At 38.3% G+C, this 21,292-nt stretch overlaps 3 protein-coding genes across 3 annotated transcripts; 1 reads left to right on the top strand and 2 right to left on the bottom strand.

Moving 5' to 3' along the window:
- Nucleotides 1-689: 689 nt before the first annotated feature.
- LOC124416487 (succinate dehydrogenase [ubiquinone] flavoprotein subunit, mitochondrial-like) lies at nucleotides 690-8,745 on the bottom strand. The gene is made up of 9 exons (XM_046897611.1): nucleotides 8,611-8,745; nucleotides 5,596-6,022; nucleotides 3,468-3,866; nucleotides 3,199-3,367; nucleotides 2,938-3,104; nucleotides 2,639-2,865; nucleotides 2,307-2,451; nucleotides 1,885-2,189; nucleotides 690-1,776 (listed from the first exon to the last, which is right to left on the bottom strand). The coding sequence occupies exons 1-9, from the start codon at nucleotides 8,668-8,670 to the stop codon at nucleotides 1,690-1,692; spliced, it is 1,986 nt and encodes a 661-aa protein (XP_046753567.1). The 5' UTR covers nucleotides 8,671-8,745; the 3' UTR covers nucleotides 690-1,689.
- Nucleotides 4,331-5,358, top strand: LOC124416491 (FACT complex subunit SSRP1-A-like). Its single transcript, XM_046897616.1, has 4 exons — nucleotides 4,331-4,353; nucleotides 4,560-4,683; nucleotides 4,768-5,019; nucleotides 5,207-5,358. The coding sequence occupies exons 2-4, from the start codon at nucleotides 4,666-4,668 to the stop codon at nucleotides 5,351-5,353; spliced, it is 417 nt and encodes a 138-aa protein (XP_046753572.1). The 5' UTR covers nucleotides 4,331-4,353; nucleotides 4,560-4,665; the 3' UTR covers nucleotides 5,354-5,358.
- Nucleotides 8,746-9,345: 600 nt separating the features above from the next.
- On the bottom strand, nucleotides 9,346-14,986 carry LOC124416489 (succinate dehydrogenase [ubiquinone] flavoprotein subunit, mitochondrial-like). The gene is made up of 10 exons (XM_046897612.1): nucleotides 14,884-14,986; nucleotides 14,693-14,815; nucleotides 14,321-14,407; nucleotides 13,973-14,141; nucleotides 12,480-12,675; nucleotides 12,016-12,213; nucleotides 11,293-11,487; nucleotides 11,016-11,159; nucleotides 10,053-10,163; nucleotides 9,346-9,980 (listed from the first exon to the last, which is right to left on the bottom strand). Exons 1-10 carry the CDS (start codon nucleotides 14,984-14,986, stop codon nucleotides 9,894-9,896), a joined length of 1,413 nt encoding a protein of 470 aa, XP_046753568.1. The 3' UTR covers nucleotides 9,346-9,893.
- Nucleotides 14,987-21,292: the final 6,306 nt, after the last annotated feature.

Here is a 21,292-nt window from a genome sequence, read left to right as displayed (position 1 = left end):
ATTGACAAAAATTAAGTCAACTGCTTTGGAAAATATGATCAGATGTAATTTTTATTTATAATCTTGGAAATTATTTATGTCCATAACGTTTAAAAAGTATGGGATTAGTAAATAAAAAGATATCAAATCGTAATATCTGCATATTCTTATTTCGCTCACAATAAATCTAGAGCGGTATTCATATAACTTTGGATAATTAAATGACTCGAAATAATTTCCTGTCTGTAGATTTTCAACAAATAACGTCGTCAAACATTAACCGGTTGACTGGTATTGTATCATATACGTACACAAAAAAAAAAAATGCCAATCTGGTATTGTATCATATGTGTACAAATTTGAATAACTTTCTCAAATTTCAATCTAATTGGACGAAAATTTATGTATAAATGTTTTTGGGTATGCCCTATTCGACTAATCAATCAGATTTATTTAACTCAGAATCCTAACCCAAAAATTACCCAAATGATGTATAATTATTCTACACTCGTTGAAGTACATACTTTTTAAGTAATCGTGTGATTGTAAAATCTTTACTCCGAGGTTTTATGGGTTGCTAACTATGAATCGTAGAATTCTGAATGGCGGATACTGAAATGTCAATAACCAAAAATAACAATAATGAATTACAGATTAAGAATTTCTTGTTTAAAATCGGTAAGTTGGGCAGGAATAAAATGGCATCTGTGTAAAATAAGTTGTAACATTTTATTGACAACTTTTTAGTATGTACAATGTTATTGACCGGCCTCTTAGAACACATTAAAGCCGATATCCGGCTGTCTTCTCTAAATTTGTGCAGTTACTTATGCACTTGACTAAAATTACAATAATATTATTAGTATGATCATCAATTTCTTTTTTTTCAATAGCCAATAGGTACGTTCGATAATACGTATCAATCCTTGATGTGAAATTAGAATTCATTTCAATTTGAGTATCACAGGAAAGATCACTGAAATACTGTTGAGAAAAAATAATAATTAATTCTTTGCACTCGATTTTTAATACTTTTAGGAAGGTAACAAATTTATCTACAGCCCTGCGAAACACGTTGTCTCGATAACAACGATAAGTAAATAGCCGCGTCTGATACAGTGGCCCATTCGTATTGCGTAACGTTCTATCGAGTATTAAGTTAATATTGTATTGCAAATTTCATTAATTTGTACTTTTAATTCGTTAGTGGGCTGCATGATGCACCTTAACTGAAATTATCAGAAATAAAATATAGGCAGGTCGTGCTTCCAAAAGAGAAGAATGAGTCAAATTCTGTGCTCCTTCTAACAACAGGTTACGGCTACTACAAACGCATCATCATTACCATATCTTACTATACATTAATTACAAATAATATTTAATCGTATTGCTTCTCCAAGAGAACGATAAAATCTCTTTTGCTGAAACATTTGAATATAAAATTTCAGCATCAGCATCCTCAAAGAATGCCAATATTAATGCTTGCGAAGCGCCTAAGCAGTGACAAGAATCGACTTTGGTGCACGATTGGGTTTACAGTAATAAATTATATCAGTATAAAAAACTGAAAAGATGATCGCCAATACTCTGTGACTAATGAGCTTGTCAAGACACGTTTAAGAGACCTGAGACCTTGGAACAGGTGACAAAGTACGTATCCAGAATAAATTAGGTCATGAAGAAAAATCAAAGTGATTACTTGTAATTAATTTAGTATGATCGTATTGCAGGAGGTACTGTCGCACACTCCCGAGCATCCAACGTCTCATCAATTACTGGTCTGTACTCGATTTTCACCTGAAAAAATAAGAAAATACAAAATAAGATTGTGTTTCTTGAATCTCGTAAAATTAAAAAATTATTCGTATTAATAAGCCATCTTTGTTGCAGATGAGTTGTACTAACATCGCCTGTCTGAATGTTGACCGAAGTCAGAGTGTGCTTCCTCCAATGCTGCTCAACCGGCTTGGGCTTCTGTCCCTCCAAAGGTTTGCTATAATCGAATTCGTCGATTCTATCTTTGAAATCTTCACGAGCATGAGCTCCCCTGCTCTCTTTTCGGTTTTCAGCAGCGTAAATGGTCTGCATAGCATTCACCATCAAGTTTTGTAACTCCAAACTCTCTACCAGGTCTGAGTTCCAAATCATCGACTTGTCCAAAACTTTGAGATCGCTCATACCCTTGTAAATGTCAGACATTTTGCGACATCCTAAAAAGAAAAACTTATCAGGTGAGATTTTGAAATCATTTACAATTCAGGTCTGAATTGTTTGAAACATTGAATGTCGTATTTGGTACAGTTTCACGATGCAAAAACAATACTGACCCTCCTGCAAAGTTTCTGCAGTTCTAAACACAGCTGCGTGCGTTTGCATAGTTTTCTGCATGTTCAACCTTAATTCGGCAGTAGTAACAGAACCATTGGCATTCCTGACCCAATCCAAATTAGCAACAGATTCCTCGCCAGCATTCTATAAGCAGTAAAATAAATAAACGAATCAGAATGAAATACATATATAAAGTTCTATTAAGTCACTGTCATGTATATGACGTGTAGTAGATGAAGATCATACTACACTACGAGTCTTTCAACTTATTTTCTGTGAAAGCATATTGAAATATTTCTTACATAAGCGGTTCAAATGAGATTATACTAACAGGTCTAAGACTTCCGATTTTTTCTCCAGGCTTATTCTCCTCGGCAATTGTCTTTGCACAGGCACGTCCAAATACCACCAAATCCAACAAAGAATTTGCCCCAAGTCGATTTGCACCATGTACTGAACTGGATGCAGCTTCACCGCACGCATACAATCCTCCAACTACCTTGTCTTCATTGTTCACTGTCGTCAGAACCTGACCCTTGTAGTTTGTTGGGATACCACCTACAAATACCATGCAGTTTCATTATTACCTCTGCAGTCACTGAAAAGACTATACAAAACTGAATAACGTACCCATGTTGTAATGTACCGTAGGTAATACAGGGATAGGTTCACGTGTGACGTCAACGCCAGCAAATATCATAGCAGTCTCAGAGATACCAGGTAGGCGAGTAGCCAGTTGCTCTGGCGGCAGGTGATGCAGTTGAAGGTAAACATGATCTTTTTCCGGTCCACATCCCCTAATTATAGTATATAAATTTATATAAACAGCTTCAAAACAAAATTGAAATTATAAAAATGATTAACCTATTATAAGAGAGATACTAAACTTACCGGCCTTCTCTGATTTCGATTGTCATAGATCTAGATACAACGTCTCGAGAGGCAAGGTCTTTTGCAACTGGAGCATAACGTTCCATGAATCTTTCACCCTCGCTGTTAATCAGGTAACCACCTTCACCTCGACAGCCTTCGGTGATTAGACATCCAGCTCCGTAAATTCCTATGGGTATTTTATGAAAGTAACAAATGAAAATACTACAAATTAAGAGTATTATGTGTTGAGCAAATTTTTGAAATGCTATAATACATGTACATCATACCTGTTGGATGGAACTGAACAAATTCAAGATCCTGGTTAGGTAAATTAGCTCGAGAGATCATGGCGGTTCCATCGCCAGTACAAGTGTGCGCGGATGTACATGAGAAATATGCTCTGCCATAACCTCCAGTGGCCAATACAGTGTTTTTGGAGTGGAATCTGTGAAGCGTTCCATCTTCCAAACATAGTGCAATTACTCCTCGACATTCACCGTCTTCCATCAGCAGGTCCAAGGCGAAGTATTCAACAAAGTAGTTACAATCATAACTCAAAGACTGGCCATAAAGAGTATGCAACAAGGAATGACCAGTACGATCTGCGACGCAACAACATCTGTGTGCTTGACCTCCTTTACCAAACTTCAGAGATTGACCTCCAAAGGCTCGCTGGTAAATTTTACCTGATTCAATAAAAATATTAATGTACATTATTTTTAAATCAAACATTAATTCTTTAATGAAGCTTGCAGCATATGTGTCAAATGGCAATAAAATCATAATGTACTAATTTCAATTCAGTGAGAGCTATGACAACAGCATGTCACGTAGCAACGCTGATGTGTTATTTATCAACTGATTACTTTTAAATGTCTAAAAAATTTGAAACTGTGTTTTCATTTGATATTAATTTTTGACAGACATATTGGTAGGTTTCTTTGTAATTGACAATGCTCAACTGATCAGTATTCAACGATACTTTCTTTTGCTTTGACTTTACACACAAATAATGGATTCAAATAAAAATCGTGGCCTAAATGATCAGCCTGACAATCCTGACAACCCTGACGAAGGAAGTAATGAATTTAATGATCAGCACAGTGAAGATGAATTTCCTCGAGCCCAAAACACCTCAAAACGATCTGAATCAAGTTACAAAAGCCAATCCAGGTATGTCTTAAAAATACTATTAATGCCTTGAAAAATATTCTTCACCAAAACGATTCTGACTATACAAACTTAAAGAGAAATAAAATTGATCTTCAGGATTAACGATATATTCAGTTTTTCTATATAAAACAATGATTTTAAGCCACTAAAGCAATGCAATATCTGTACTTCTGCAGAACTTAAATAAAACAACTTCTATTCAATAGGCCAAATTCAAAAGCAGCGTCAACACGGCAGCAATCACAATCACGATCACGGTCTAATACCCAAACTAGCAAGACGTGGACCAGCATTAATCCCTTTATCAATTTCATGTATGGTTTCCGTAAAGTAGGTTCTATTTCAGTTAGTAGTGATATGCTAAGTACTCCACTAGTTACCAAATAATATATGGTAAAATATCACTATGCTCAGACACATACAGGAGAAAACAGTAAGAACATTTTTCGACTTGGTGGAGAATGCTGGCGAAACATGACAAAAGATGACAAACAGCCCTTTGTCGATGCAGCAAATCGAAATAAGAAGCTGAAACAAAAGCAAACGAGCCGAGAACAAAAATCAAATAATCCTGAACAGCAACAATCGAAGAAACGAGCTGATGACGACGATGTACCAACGAAGAGGAACTCATCACGACAAGTTCCTACTTCCAAGAAACGCAAGGTGAAAGTTTTTTGAGGCAGGATAAAGTGTATGTGTCAATTCATAAATTGAAGTTAAAAGTCGAAAAGGGAATTCTAAAACTGCCAAAAATATTTTGGCTTGGATGTTGTAGTTGTCATTGACTCAAGTTGTATGTAAAGATACAGTTCGAGTTATACTAACAGTGAACTAAAATAATTTTGTATAGGGACAGCAGCAAAAAACCGAACCAGATTTGAAAAAAAAACGCACTAAGAGTGACGTTGAGTCAGACAGTGATACAGATGATACATCCAGATCAATACATACTGCTACAACCGATTGTCCCTCCGAAGATTCAGACCAAAGTTCCTAAATTACACAGGCAAATAAACAACTCAGGCGTACGGGCTACGATAATGTGCAAGAAACTAATAGAAAAACTGCTATTGTGTGTTTTAATTTATTTGTTGTATGTTATGTTGGTGATTCATCTTGTTATACCATATTATACTTGACCTAGGTCAATTTTTCATTAGCAGATGTGCTGTTATTACTTTTAATATTATACTTCAGAAAACCACTGATTCTCATTTACATTACACACAAGAAACTCACCTTCAGGTGTGCGACTGAATGGCATGCCGTAATTTTCAAGTTCAATGACAGCTTTAGGGGCTTCCCTGGTCATGTAATGAATAGCATCCTGATCGCCCAACCAATCGGAGCCTTTGACTGTGTCATACATATGCCATTGCCAGTTATCAGATTCCATGTTACCAAGTGCCGCATTGATGCCACCTTGTGCAGCGACGGTATGTGACCTTGTGGGAAATAGTTTTGTAATGACAGCAGTCTTAAAACCCTCGGCAACCAGACCGAAAGCAGCACGAAGCCCAGCACCACCAGCACCAACCACAACAGCATCATAAGTATGGTCCACTATCGGGTACTGCTTGGAAATGGCATCGGATACTTTAGCCGCTTTACCATCAGGTGTGTAATGAAATTTGCGGCTCGAAAGTAAAGGCAGGCCGATCTTGTTCTGAAATTATTTCATTTTTAATGATTACGGAGGATGTAACATTTATATAACTACTAATTTCTTATTTAACTTAGTACTTGATCGTTCAAGAATTTGGAGTAACTTTCTATAACATGACATCAAAATCAAGAGAAACAGAATAAGATTTTGCAGTAAATATTTATATAAATTATCGGTCTTCCTGGAAATGCAATACAAACTATGATTATTAATAATAATGATAATTACTGTCTACACCCGCCATACCCGGCAGGATATGTGTCCAGGAATCGCGAAACTTATACAGGGCAAGGATGATAAAGATAGATTAATGACCATCATTATGTGCCTGCAGCTGTCTTAAAATGTTCAATAGAAACACCTGCATTCACACAAGAGACAAGGAAAACTGCAAGAAACCTTGCCCAGGTATAGCTGATACATAATGAATTGATACAGTGAAATATTCAACAACCTCTCAGATTGAGTATCAAAAATAGATTTGTCAACGAAAGAGCTACTAAAAGTGTAAAATTTTAGGTATTTTGAAAGAAAAATGTTAAATTTCTTCTGCTGGATCAATAAATACGTTTTCCCATGTTTATAACTTTGATTTGGGAAAACCAAACAGAGTGACAAAAAGAACAAAATTTTTAGCACATTTTTATTCACAGTGGTCATGCGTAACATACTTTTCACAATATAACAAAAAATACAGTCCTTAGTATTTCAGAGTTAATGTCAAGTTTCAATATTTTGAATGTGTCCAAAATATTTAATCTTAGTCTTCGTTTTGCAAAAGTTTGCCGATCGGATTCTTTTTTAATATACATACATTTCCTCAACTTCCATGTAGCTATACATATACTGTAAATTGCTTGCTAATTGATTCAATTACTAAATATCCATCCCAAAAATAGATTCTACTTTGAATTGTAAGCATTATTTTGTTGAAATATCATAAAAGCAGTAATAAGCTGAAAATAAAAAACAAAGGATATTGGTTCGTCCAATACCAGGAGATCACAATCTAAGAATCTTCTACCTTCAACCTTATTCGAACTATTGATGGGATGATATCACAACTCGTTAAGTTAGGTTAGGTCACAAATGTCGTTACGTTCTGCTAGCAGAGTACAACAAAAGATGAGTAGGGCACAACTATTCATAGTATTTACTACATAAAAATATTGGTAATCGTCTTTATAAACCTTTTCGGTTTGCCTGCGGCAACCTAGAATCAATTACCTAATATTCCATATAATATATAATACTTATTTATAATCTAAGTCTTATGTCTCTCTGTTTTTTTCAATCTGGAATGTTCTAACAATCAGTGTCGAATCAAAATTCAAATAAAAGGAGGGGGGCTGGCCACGCGACAAACAAGCTGGGCGGTTACCGGAAATTTCCGTATCAAAATTCAGGAATTAAACTTATGTAATAATGAGCAAGAGCACACACGCAAGGTACGTCAGAATCATGCGTAAAGATGACAGTAGAAATATAAGACTGAAAGTAAAAATGAGGAAAAAATATGCTGCGCTTCTACCAATCCTACGATGCTCGTGAAAATGATTTGTTGTTTCCAACCACTTTTCCAACCGTCCAGTGCTGCTATCTGTGGCGGCTGAGAGAACGGGACGCTACATCTAAAGCTCTGTTCACCGGTCGTTACATACGGTGTAAATTAGCCATAATTTGTGATCATGCGGTAGTCGTACAAGTATGAAGAAAAATATTCGCACGCTTGATTGAATAACAGACAGTAAAACTAATTTAGCAAAGCTAGTGAGAATATCTTTGCTAAAAGCTGAGACGCTTGTCGCTGGCGGTTTCGCGAACATGATAGTTCTATTTGGGTCGATATTCTCTCCACCTTGCAAATTCGCGAATAGGTTAAATCATCATCCAACACACGAGTGTGCGAATTGGTTACGTCCTATTTCGACGTAATAAAAAATTCGTTGTAAGCAGTGTAAGCCGTATCATGCCTGGACGTTATTACGGTAAAAGCAATTTAAAACGGTGGAACTTTCCTTGAAAATTGTTGTTGACTAGATACGAACTTAGTTATTTACGCTAAGCAATTAAGCCCGGAGATAGAATATATTCGCCTACATTGCTAATGAGCAGATGCAGCCTGATCGCATGTAGGAATCTGGACGATATGTGCTCTGGCAGCTGTCAAGCGTTGTGTGAGTGAGCGTTATCGCATTTTAGGGGATACAGCAGGTTAAAAAAAGCTAGAGAGACGATCATGTGTCGCGAAGAAAATAAGTTGATAATAACTCTAATTGATATGATGTTTGTATAAAGAAAAAAAAAAAAAATCAACAAGGATGGAAACTGGCAAAATATGGGGTGTATTTTTAGACCGTTGTTTCGCTATTCGATAAGCAAACTATGTAGACAACTTGAAATTGCGCAATAGTTGCGCAATTTGGAAAAATACGCAATTTTACTTACTTTGGGAAAAACACATATGACGACAGGGTCGACACTTACGTAATAAAATGTAGATCTGATCGCACAGTAGTAAAGGTGCGATGAATTAGCGGTTCGGCGATGCGGTTCGACAAAATTATATAACTTAAAGAAATACTTACCAGAGTCGCCGAGGGCAGATTCCTCGCGATAATTCCCGGTACTTTCAACATTATGCTCATCTTGGACCTGCCAGGGGGTGTTAATCCAAATTTCGATCCCCCTTTTTGCTATCAAAATACTAACGCACGAGCAGTACACTCGCGCACCTCTCGTACGGCGTCGTGAACACTGAACCTGAGACGGCGACGTCGATCAGGCCAGTGGGGCCAACGTTACAGAGGGGAAAAATACGCATTGCAATATATTATATATCGGGGTAGTTCGGTGTTTTTTGCTATTTTCATCAATTTTTTCGAACGGTGATTTACCGCAGCTCGGAATGTCTATGCTTTGTAATTCGTCCGAGTATTATTACAGTCTGGATGTAACGTTACGTCCATCGTGCCAAGCCCCATACAGCAAATTTATAACCGACGTTCGCGCCAGCGCCGTACGCGCCAGCCAGTTACAGGAAAATACAATCACCAAGAGCGACCTGCTGTGATAAATACTGAGAAAATATGGTATTCGAATAAAAGTCAATAGGGAATCGAATTCTTGTCTTCTTTTCGGTTTCTACCACTGCGTTTCACTTCTAGACGGCACACGGTAACTCGAGTTAAAAATAGCGCCGACTCAGTAATCATTGTGTCGAATTTTAAGCGAACGTAATATAGTTTGGGTTTCGTATTTTACTTGCACTTTCTCGTACTTAATTCTGACATTTTCGTAAAATCCAAGGAGTTAAGTTTGAAAACAGTGTTCATAAGCTCGATCGATTTAAACAATCGTATATAAATAAAATAAATACGTGAAAACATGATGTCTGTGAATAATATTTTTCCATCCGGTAGAAGTTGCAGCTGTTTACTCATGCTTATACCATCTTTCTGATACGACACTCGAGATATATACGTGCGTGCTTTTATTTAGACGAAAAGTAGGCATAGATGAAATTATACGAAACGTAAGTCAGCGAATCACAAGAATAAACAATCGAATTGTGAAAGGAATTCATTTTCTTACACCGCGAATTATCACCGTAACGTAAATACGAGGAAAAAGCATCATAGGTATAACACATACCAAGGACAAACTAAGAAGCGGTGTAGGTACAACTGGAAATTATTTACTTATATGTAGTTTATCAGCCTGCACTCACACTCATACATAGCCCAGAGAATCTTGGAACGAGTTTATTATCAGTTGCCCGTTTTTGATTTATCATCGTTGCAATCTGAACCGGTTTATGCAACTATGTGTATGCATATCTGGACCTTATGGCGGCTTAACGCCAACCTTGTTAGTAACTACGTACTGCTGGTGGCACATGTTCCGCCTCAGTCTCGTCCAGAGTGGTATCAATTACCGGCCGATAGGTAATGCATATCTGAAAAATAATTATGCGTAAATATCTTCTCGCTTTATCTCGTTAATTACTCGGTCGATGCAATGCACTCACAGAACCGTCGTCCTGGGCCCAAGTCAAAGTGTGTTTGCGCCAGTGTTTCTCAATAGGAAGTTTTTTCTGCCCGTCCAAAGGCTTGGAGTAATCGTACTCGTCGATTCGTTCCTGCAATAAATTATTGAATTTTAGTTGTAAGACATTGTAAACACTTGTTATTGGAAATCCAGCTTTTGCTTCGTTTATCGTGCGTTTATTGACATTTCTAGAATCGTCTGTGAAATTCAAGTTATTTCATCTGCTTGAAAAAATTAATTGACTCTATAATGACGATCGGTTTATTTTGTAGGAATGCTCAGTATTTACGAATATACATATATATTAGACTGTATCAAAAAAATCGACTATTTTTGTTTTTCCAAAATTCTGGTCGAAAATATTGTTCGAAATTACGAAAAAACGCTGCTATCCAAGTTTCAGCTCCTGATATTAATATTTAGAAGTGCCTCATCGCGATTTTTTATTTCCCATTTAAATAACGGGAAGAACTTGTTTCAAATTTTGAATTTGTATAACTGGTCAACGCATTACTATACTGGTAAGAGCTGGAACTTGGATAACAGCGTTTTTTCGTCATGTCGAACAATATTTTCGACTCGAATTTTGAAAAAAAATGGTCAATTGTTTTGATACAGTTTAATATGGAAAAATATGGAGTCAGTATGAAAAAATAAACTTTGAAATTTCTATCTCAAGAAAGGAACGAACCTAGTCGTTAACGCTTCACCGCTGTGGAACTTTCCTAAGAACCGTTTCAAAATCCGGAACATAAAGATCTGACGAGATAGTAACAGTCGCGTCAGTACAGTCCGTGTGAAAAATCTCATCCGTTATAATTACTGACCAAAACCTCTGATTCCAAGGTATCTCTTGAAATTGATCGAAGATCCAATGTAATCCGTTACGAATGACAAAAGCCCTATCTAAATTAAAATAATTCAACAAATTGATCATCGAAACCTTGTAATCTTCTCTCGCGTGAGCACCTCGTGATTCTTTCCGATTTTCTGCAGCGTAGATAATGTGCATGCAGTTAAGCATCATATTTTGTAACTCCAAGGCTTCTACCAGTTCGGTATTCCATATCAGTGAAGTATCTTGCACCTGTCATGAAATCCAAAAAAAAAAATTAATTGATCGTTTGTTTTGAACCTTACATACTGTGTAATTCGTTTATAGGTAGGTGTTCATCATCTGCGTAGGTAATAAAACGAGAAATAAGCTGCACGTGACTCACGCAAAGATTCGGTAGATCACACGTATACAATCGAGTCATTTCTCGACAACCATGCTGAAGGATATCGCAAGAACGGAATACAGAGGCGTATTTATGCATAGTCCGTTGCATTTCTTCCCGCAGAGTTGCCACGGTGATGTTGCCCTGGCTGTAACGAGTCGCGTCGAAGCGACAAATGGACTGCTGTCCAATATCCTAAAATAATGTTTTACTGGCTGATTGAAAGGCGAACAATTACAATATAATTACAGCAAACATTACACTCCTCAACTATTTAATGCAATAATTTAGACGTTCACAATTGTCTGACAAACAAAGAGAATATGGTAAAGACGGTTTCGAGTAACAATGGACGTTCTAGAATGAACCGTGGAATTGAATAGAATCCGAATTCATCTTTGCGCATTACTATGTATGCCTGACAATGGTCTTTCTGTATGTTATTTTGAATTCTGCAATTTCGAAGCGTCACAAACGCATGGGTGAATGGCATGATAATGAACTGAAGTCCGTTTGTTTCCACTTACAATAGCATGGTCAATTATTTGTGACAAAGGCAACGAACGAGAAAACAGCGCTTTAGAAGTAATCGTGGCATAGTGATTTGGGTTACGTCATAAATCTTGGGAACTAAACGTTTTGTGCGATAGCAATAAATACCATTATTCTCGAAAATAAAATCTACTATTGTACGTTCGGAGATCTTGATCGTCGGATACTCACAGGAGCAAGATCCACGTGACGTTCACCCGGGCGCATCATGCAGTCTATGTTATCCGCGATGGCTTTCCCAAAGACCAGCGTTTCAATTAGGCTGTTGGCTCCGAGACGATTAGCACCATGAACGGATACGCATGCAGTTTCACCAGCAGCCCACAAACGGTCCAATACTCTGTCATTCTCGTTTTCTCGCGTAAGCACCTCAACAAAATCATTTGTATAATTGCCATGACAATCAGTCCAGTATATCTATGCTAGTAAAGGTTCAAAATCAGAGTGCAAGGCTTGAACCAAAAGACGATTGCGAAAAAAGGGCCTTATTAAGTTATCTGTGTGAGGTATCTGATGTTAGAAATGCAGTGAGTCAAAAAGACTATGTACGAAGATTTTTCCAGTTCCCATGCTTTATAGACCCTTGAGTCTTTTGTCTCAACTCTCTCTCTCATTTAGGCCCATCGGATCGATACCTGAGCTCTGTAGTTACCCGGGATCCCTCCCATGTTATAATGTACTGTAGGTATAACCGGAATTGGTTCTTTTGTTACATCAACGCCAGCGAAAACCCAGGACAGATGGGAAATGCCCGGCAGCTGTTTTTCGATTACTTCTCGAGGTAGATGCGAGAGCTGCAGGTAAAGGTGATCTTTTTTGGGCCCCACACCTCTGCATTGCAATGAGACCAACTCAAAACCGGTCAATATAGGAATGATGCATAGGGAATATAATGAGTCACGAGGCTCAAATAGCTAAGATATATTAGAGTGGACACTGACAAAACTTCGACTCGTGAAGTATAAAATACTTGTTATACGTCCTACGTAATGATCGGACAGGTCCGGTTCCTAGAGATGTTTCGAGACTCGACAAAAACTACCTTTTTGAATATATGAACGAAAGATAAAAATAATTTTTTAATATCCATGGAATTAGTAAGAGTATTATGTGCTCACATCTTGGGATCGTTAAATCTTTTTCACATAAATATTATTGGCTATATCTTCATTGTGTACCATTCAAACACGTTACTAGTTTTTGTGAGACCTACATGTGTATGGATTCACCATACATGCTTAGTTTGTTATAATCGAAAGGCACGCAATTACCTTGAATACACTTCAGGTCGTAAAATTTCAAGACTGGTGGCTATTAATTCAACAGTATTTAGAATTTTAAAGTTACAAATTTCTTTCCTGGATGAGGAGGACATATTCTATGAAACCTCAAATAAGCAATATTCAATATATTCAGTGAAATTTTCTTCAGGTAACCCGGATGAGCCTTACCTAACTAGGTAATAAATATTAGTAAGAAGCCTAGTCGGATTCTCAATTCTGTACTACACGAGAGAAAACTATTAAAAAGAGGTAGTGTATTAAATTAATTGAACACCTGATAGACGGACCGAAAATATTTTATGATTGAACTTAAAAAACGTATCAAATTTAAATCTGAAATGTACGCCATTATCGAGTACATTGAGTTCAATGTTCGTTACGGGCTATATGATTGCGACTCGTTTCTTAATATAAATCTCGAAAATTTCAAAATCTTCGAGTTTCGAAGATTCCACCACTACAGGGTCCGAGGCAGGTTTTCAATACTTAGGACGTCCACAAGGCAGAGACATTTTCAATCGGAAGCACGTGTCGTATCACTTCTGACACGTGACCGGCATACTAGCTGTAAGTTATCTTACTATCAAATGACTCTAAGTCATGAAGCGTGATACTTTTTTTTAATGTAAAGCTAAAACAATTTTCATACGGTTCGTTGAGCATGTGCTGATAATACGTCTATCTTAAATTTGACAGACGCTAATTAAGATAATAAATCGCCGCCCCGCTCCCCGTTGTGTTCGTTCTCAAAGCATATCATCTATTAGTAACGGATAAACAATGTTTAATGTACCAAACAAGTAGCCACGTGGGGCAATATCGTTATCTCTAAGGAATTGCTGTACCTTCCGTCAAGTATTTCGAGTGTCATCGCCCTGGAAACAATATCCCTCGACGCGAGGTCCTTGGCGACAGGCGCGTACTCAGTCATAAAACGATCTCCTGCCGAGTTTATCAGGTATCCACCTTCGCCCCTTACACCCTCGGTGACGAGTACTCCACTTCCATAAATTCCTGAATTACCCAGGGTCATGAATACAACTTTTACGTCAGCGCGCATACCGACACTGTGCCCTGACCTCGGCGCGGACTCATATTTGCAGGGTCAATTCACCTCTTACCCATTTATGGTTTTAATCGCATTGCTGCGTCATTCAATGGCCTACACGTACCCATTTTAAACTGCAACTAACCAGTTGGATGGAACTGTACGAATTCCATATCTTGAAGTGGGATCCCAGCTCGCGAAACCATTGCCATTCCGTCACCGGTGCAAGAGTGTGCCGCCGTACACGAGAAGTAACATCGTTCGGTACCCCCCGTAGCGATGATCTATAATAGTAGTGGGTTAAACGATACCTAACATAAGGAATGTCGAATTGATTCGAGCTGGCAACCCACAGTTTGGTGGCCTCTGAACCGATGCATCTGACCCGTCTCCAGCTCATAGGCCAAGACTCCTAAGCAGCAGTCACCGTGCATCAGTAAGTCCAGAGCAAAATATTCAACGAAGTAATGCACGTCGAAACGGAGGCTTTGACCATAGAGAGTATGGAGGACGGCATGACCCGTACGGTCTGCCACAGCACAAGTACGGTGAGCTTGACCACCTTTACCGAACCTCAATGACTGACCACCGAAAGCTCGCTGGTAAATCTTTCCTTCCTTCGTACGACTGAACGCACAACCTGCAGCAGAGTCAGATCCGACATATCATTGGATTATGAATCGATCAGACATATCTTTGTGCAGTTACCGTAGTTCTCAAGTTCAAAGACAGCCTTGGGTGCCTCTCGGGACAGGAAGTGAATCGCATCTTGGTCCCCAAGCCAGTCGGAGCCTTTGACAGTATCGTACATGTGCCAAAGCCAATTGTCTGGCTCGTGATTGCCGATAGCTGCGTTTATACCACCTTGGGCAGCCACGGTATGTGATCGTGTGGGAAAGAGTTTAGTAATAACTGCTACGCGATAACCTTTTGAGCCCAGACCAAAAGCAGTACGAAGACCGGTGGCACCAGCCCCGACGATCACACAGTCGTAGCAATGGTCGACCATCGGGTAACTCTGTTAAAACATTTAAACTTACAATTATGTCAAGTTCCGGAAGATGATCAAGGTGGGGAATTTGGTGAAATACTTCTTGGGTAACTTATAAGCAATACTGACATATCCAAAGAAGTATTTCCACTTACACTGTCTTTTTCGGATGTTTCGCACTTCCCTCGTTCCCCGGCGCTAACATTGACGTGCAACGAACGGGCATTGCGGAAGGTTGATAACGATACCTATAACCAGACAAGGTTAGTGAGTCAGTGACAGATAAATCAATAGTGAGTTGTCCTTACCCATGAACTACTAAGACGCTTTAAGCCCTGAGATATCAATCGGTTCATTCCGATGCAACACTGTTATTTACTTTTTAGAAATAATCTAAATTAGACTCGGTAGAGCCTTACCAATTGAAAATATGTCATTTCTCATCAACATTGTCAATCGAAGAAAAAATAAATAAGCATCAAGTCAGTCGCGGATATTGTGATCACAGCAAGAATTTACGTCTTTCCATGAAGTAGTCGTCAAAGTTGTAGGAAGATAGTAAGAAAGTAAAGAGACAAACTTTCTAGACTTACTGCTTGTTATCAGAAAAATTTCGGTCCCGACTGATTAGTCATGAAAAAACTGTCATTACAGAGCCAATCTGTAACACTTGATATGAAAAAACTAATACTTTGCAGTGATTTGGGAGCGTGTGAAACCGATTTCTTCCACCAATCACGCGAATGCAGTGTATAAAAAACTTATTTCTAGCATCAGTTAAAATCGGCCGAAAGGGTCAAATCTGCTTTTATTGCGAATATTAAAGCGATAGTATGTCATGTGACAAGGGATTATAGGACTTTACTATCGACTTACTTTAACTTTAGCTACGTTCTTGACTTGGAAGTGTTTTCTTGTGATGTGTAACTGTGATTGAACAATTTTCGGAGTATATTATTAGTCATAGTTTAAAATGATAGAAAAAAATGTTGTTAGAAATTAGGAAAAAAGAGAGAACCGGAAACACTCAAAATTGATTTGCGCGTAATATGACCTTATATGTTCCAGTGATTTGGATTAGCAGGGGAAAAATGCTACTATTTCCAACATGTGAGGGAAACACTGGAGAGATTATTGAACCACTTTTCGACCTGTTAATGAGGTAAAAAGTCAACGATTTGCTTGAGTCGAGGCAAGAGAATTTTGACTTTGCGAGATGATTCGATATGCCCAGACTAGACTAATTCGACCCCAAAGAGGACTTCAACACATCTGCGACATCACCGGGTCAACAGCTGAAATATGACGACGAAACGTTTCTTCGTTGAATTATTTAGATCCTGGCTACAGAGATGAGTAACGATTCAATGTCGAACATAATAACGTACTTTAAAAACGTGCATCAAATCTGTACGCATTGCCGTACTTGAGTTACACTTACTAAGCACAATCATACTTATAAGATATACTATATTTTAATATTCTGCTGGAAGTACTGTGTACACTCTGTTTGCCTTAGATGATACTCGGATTTATAGTATAGACTTACACTATAACACTTGTACAGTAATAAGGGCATTTTTAATGAACTGAAACTGAACCTGTATACTGATCTGTTTGTGATTTATTTTCCCTCCTACATCCTCTTTGAAATGCTGGTGCATGATTGAAATATTTCGGATAGCACTTTTGACCCGATATTCGGTTAAACTCCGAACCGCGCGCAATCGATTCCTTGCGCAAAATTACGTCGATATAGGGTATTAAAACATCATTTCTATGATTCATCAAAATCGGCGAATTTTCGACTGAAAAAATCCAAAGGGGTTAACCTTCCTTTTTCTGCAATTTTTGAGTGCGAATTTTTTTGTCTTGGATTCGATTTGGATGACCATTCTTGGACTAATTGGACCCCAAGGAATGCAAAAATGACCTTTAAAACATCGTAAGAGCAACAGTTGAGGAGATACGAGAGAAATTTCTCGTTTTTGGGCTGTAACTTTTGACCCGCTGCTCGCAGCTATTCAAGACCACGCGCAATCGATTCCTTGCGCAAAATTACGTCGATATAGGGTATTAAAACATCATTTCTATGATTCATCAAAATCGGCGAATTTTCGACTGAAAAAATCCAAAGGGGTTAACCTTCCTTTTTCTGCAATTTTTGAGTGCGAATTTTTTTGTCTTAGATTCGATTTGGATGACCATTCTTGGACTAATTGGACCCCAAGGAATGCAAAAATGACCTTTAAAACGTCGTAGGAGCAACAGTTGAGGAGATACGAAGGAAATTTCTCGTTTTTGGGCTGTAACTTTTGACCCGCTGCTCGCAGCTATTCCAGACCACGCGCAATCGATTCCTTGCGCAAAATTACGTCGATATAGGGTATTAAAACATCATTTCTATGATTAATCAAAATCGGCGAATTTTCGACTGAAAAAATCCAAAGGGGTTAACCTTCCTTTTTCTGCAATTTTTGAGTGCGAATTTTTTTGTCTTGGATTCGATTTGAATGACCATTCTTGGACTAATTGGACCCCAAGGAATGCAAAAATGACCTTTAAAACGTCGTAGGAGCAACAGTTGAGGAGATACGAAGGAAATTTCTCGTTTTTGGGCTGTAACTTTTGACCCGCTGCTCGCAGCTATTCCAGACCACGCGCAATCGATTCCTTGCGCAAAATTACGTCGATATAGGGTATTAAAACATCATTTCTATGATTCATCAAAATCGGCGAATTTTCGACTGAAAAAATCCAAAGGGGTTAACCTTCCTTTTTCTGCAATTTTTGAGTGCGAATTTTTTTGTCTTGGATTCGATTTGGATGACCATTCTTGGACTAATTGGACCCCAAGGAATGCAAAAATGACCTTTAAAACGTCGTAGGAGCCACAGTTGAGGAGATACGAAGGAAATTTCTCGTTTTTGGGCTGTAACTTTTGACCCGCTGCTCGCAGCTATTCCAGACCACGCGCAATCGATTCCTTGCGCAAAATTACGTCGATATAGGGTATTAAAACATCATTTCTATGATTCATCAAAATCGGCGAATTTTCGACTGAAAAAATCCAAAGGGGTTAACCTTCCTTTTTCTGCAATTTTTGAGTGCGAATTTTTTTGTCTTGGATTCGATTTGGATGACCATTCTTGGACTAATTGGACCCCAAGGAATGCAAAAATGACCTTTAAAACATCGTAAGAGCAACAGTTGAGGAGATACGAAGGAAATTTCTCGTTTTTGGGCTGTAACTTTTGACCCGCTGCTCGCAGCTATTCAAGACCACGCGCAATCGATTCCTTGCGCAAAATTACGTCGATATGGGGTATTAAAACATCATTTCTATGATTCATCAAAATCGGCGAATTTTCGACTGAAAAAATCCAAAGGGGTTAACCTTCCTTTTTCTGCAATTTTTGAGTGCGAATTTTTTGTCTTGGATTCGATTTGGATAACCATTCTTGGACTAATTGGACCCCAAGGAATGCAAAAATGACCTTTAAAACGTCGTAGGAGCAACAGTTGAGGAGATACGAAGGAAATTTCTCGTTTTTGGGCTGTAACTTTTGACCCGCTGCTCGCAGCTATTCCAGACCACGCGCAATCGATTCCTTGCGCAAAATTACGTCGATATAGGGTATTAAAACATCATTTCTATGATTCATCAAAATCGGCGAATTTTCGACTGAAAAAATCCAAAGGGGTTAACCTTCCTTTTTCTGCAATTTTTGAGTGCGAATTTTTTTGTCTTGGATTCGATTTGAATGACCATTCTTGGACTAATTGGACCCCTAGGAATGCAAAAATGACCTTTAAAACGTCGTAGGAGCAACAGTTGAGGAGATACGAAGGAAATTTCTCGTTTTTGGGCTGTAACTTTTGACCCGCTGCTCGCAGCTATTCCAGACCACGCGCAATCGATTCCTTGCGCAAAATTACGTCGATATAGGGTATTAAAACATCATTTCTATGATTCATCAAAATCGGCGAATTTTCGACTGAAAAAATCCAAAGGGGTTAACCTTCCTTTTTCTGCAATTTTTGAGTGCGAATTTTTTTGTCTTGGATTCGATTTGGATGACCATTCTTGGACTAATTGGACCCCAAGGAATGCAAAAATGACCTTTAAAACATCGTAAGAGCAACAGTTGAGGAGATACGAAGGAAATTTCTCGTTTTTGGGCTGTAACTTTTGACCCGCTGCTCGCAGCTATTCAAGACCACGCGCAATCGATTCCTTGCGCAAAATTACGTCGATATGGGGTATTAAAACATCATTTCTATGATTCATCAAAATCGGCGAATTTTCGACTGAAAAAATCCAAAGGGGTTAACCTTCCTTTTTCTGCAATTTTTGAGTGCGAATTTTTTGTCTTGGATTCGATTTGGATAACCATTCTTGGACTAATTGGACCCCAAGGAATGCAAAAATGACCTTTAAAACGTCGTAGGAGCAACAGTTGAGGAGATACGAAGGAAATTTCTCGTTTTTGGGCTGTAACTTTTGACCCGCTGCTCGCAGCTATTCCAGACCACGCGCAATCGATTCCTTGCGCAAAATTACGTCGATATAGGGTATTAAAACATCATTTCTATGATTCATCAAAATCGGCGAATTTTCGACTGAAAAAATCCAAAGGGGTTAACCTTCCTTTTTCTGCAATTTTTGAGTGCGAATTTTTTTGTCTTGGATTCGATTTGGATGACCATTCTTGGACTAATTGGACCCCAAGGAATGCAAAAATGACCTTTAAAACGTCGTAGGAGCCACAGTTGAGGAGATACGAAGGAAATTTCTCGTTTTTGGGCTGTAACTTTTGACCCGCTGCTCGCAGCTATTCCAGACCACGCGCAATCGATTCCTTGCGCAAAATTACGTTGATATAGGGTATTAAAACATCATTTCTATGATTCATCAAAATCGGCGAATTGTCGATTGAAAAAATCCAAAGGGGTTAACCTTCCTTTTTCTGCAATTTTTAAGTGCGAATTTTTTTGTCTTGGATTCGATTTGGATGACCATTCTTGGACTAATTGGACCCCAAGGAATGCAAAAATGACCTTTAAAACATCGTAAGAGCAACAGTTGAGGAGATACGAAGGAAATTTCTCGTTTTTGGGCTGTAACTTTTGACCCGCTGCTCGCAGCTATTCCAGACCACGCGCAATCGATTCCTTGCGCAAAATTACGTCGATATAGGGTATTAAAACATCATTTTTATAATTCATCAAAATCGGCGAATTTTCGATTGAAAAAATCCAAAGGGGTTAACCTTCCTTTTTCTGCAATTTTTGAGTGCGAATTTTTTTGTCTTGGATTCGATTTGAATGACCATTCTTGGACTAATTGGACCCCAAGGAATGCAAAAATGACCTTTAAAACGTCGTAGGAGCAACAGTTGAGGAGATACGAAGGAAATTTCTCGTTTTTGGGCTGTAACTTTTGACCCGCTGCTCGCAGCTATTCCAGACCACGCGCAATCGATTCCTTGCGCAAAATTACGTCGATATAGGGTATTAAAACATCATTTCTATGATTCATCAAAATCGGCGAATTTTCGATTGAAAAAATCCAAAGGGGTTAACCTTCCTTTTTCTGCAATTTTTGAGTGCGAATTTTTTTGTCTTGGATTCGATTTGGATGACCATTCTTGGACTAATTGGACCCCAAGGAATGCAAAAATGACCTTTAAAACATCGTAAGAGCAACAGTTGAGGAGATACGAAGGAAATTTCTCGTTTTTGGGCTGTAACTTTTGACCCGCTGCTCGCAGCTATTCCAGACCACGCGCAATCGATTCCTTGCGCAAAATTACGTCGATATAGGGTATTAAAACATCATTTCTATAATTCATCAAAATCGGCGAATTTTCGATTGAAAAAATCCAAAGGGGTTAACCTTCCTTTTTCTGCAATTTTTGAGTGCGAATTTTTTTGTCTTGGATTCGATTTAAATGACCATTCTTGGACTAATTGGACCCCAAGGAATGCAAAAATGACCTTTAAAACGTCGTAGGAGCAACAGTTGAGGAGATACGAAGGAAATTTCTCGTTTTTGGGCTGTAACTTTTGACCCGCTGCTCGCAGCTATTCCAGACCACGCGCAATCGATTCCTTGCGCAAAAT

This window comes from Diprion similis, chromosome 2, assembly GCF_021155765.1.
Source record: "Diprion similis isolate iyDipSimi1 chromosome 2, iyDipSimi1.1, whole genome shotgun sequence".
In the NCBI taxonomy this organism is placed as follows: domain Eukaryota; kingdom Metazoa; phylum Arthropoda; class Insecta; order Hymenoptera; family Diprionidae; genus Diprion; species Diprion similis.
Note: the sequence above shows the minus strand (reverse complement) of the source record. Positions and strands in the feature narration are given on the sequence as shown.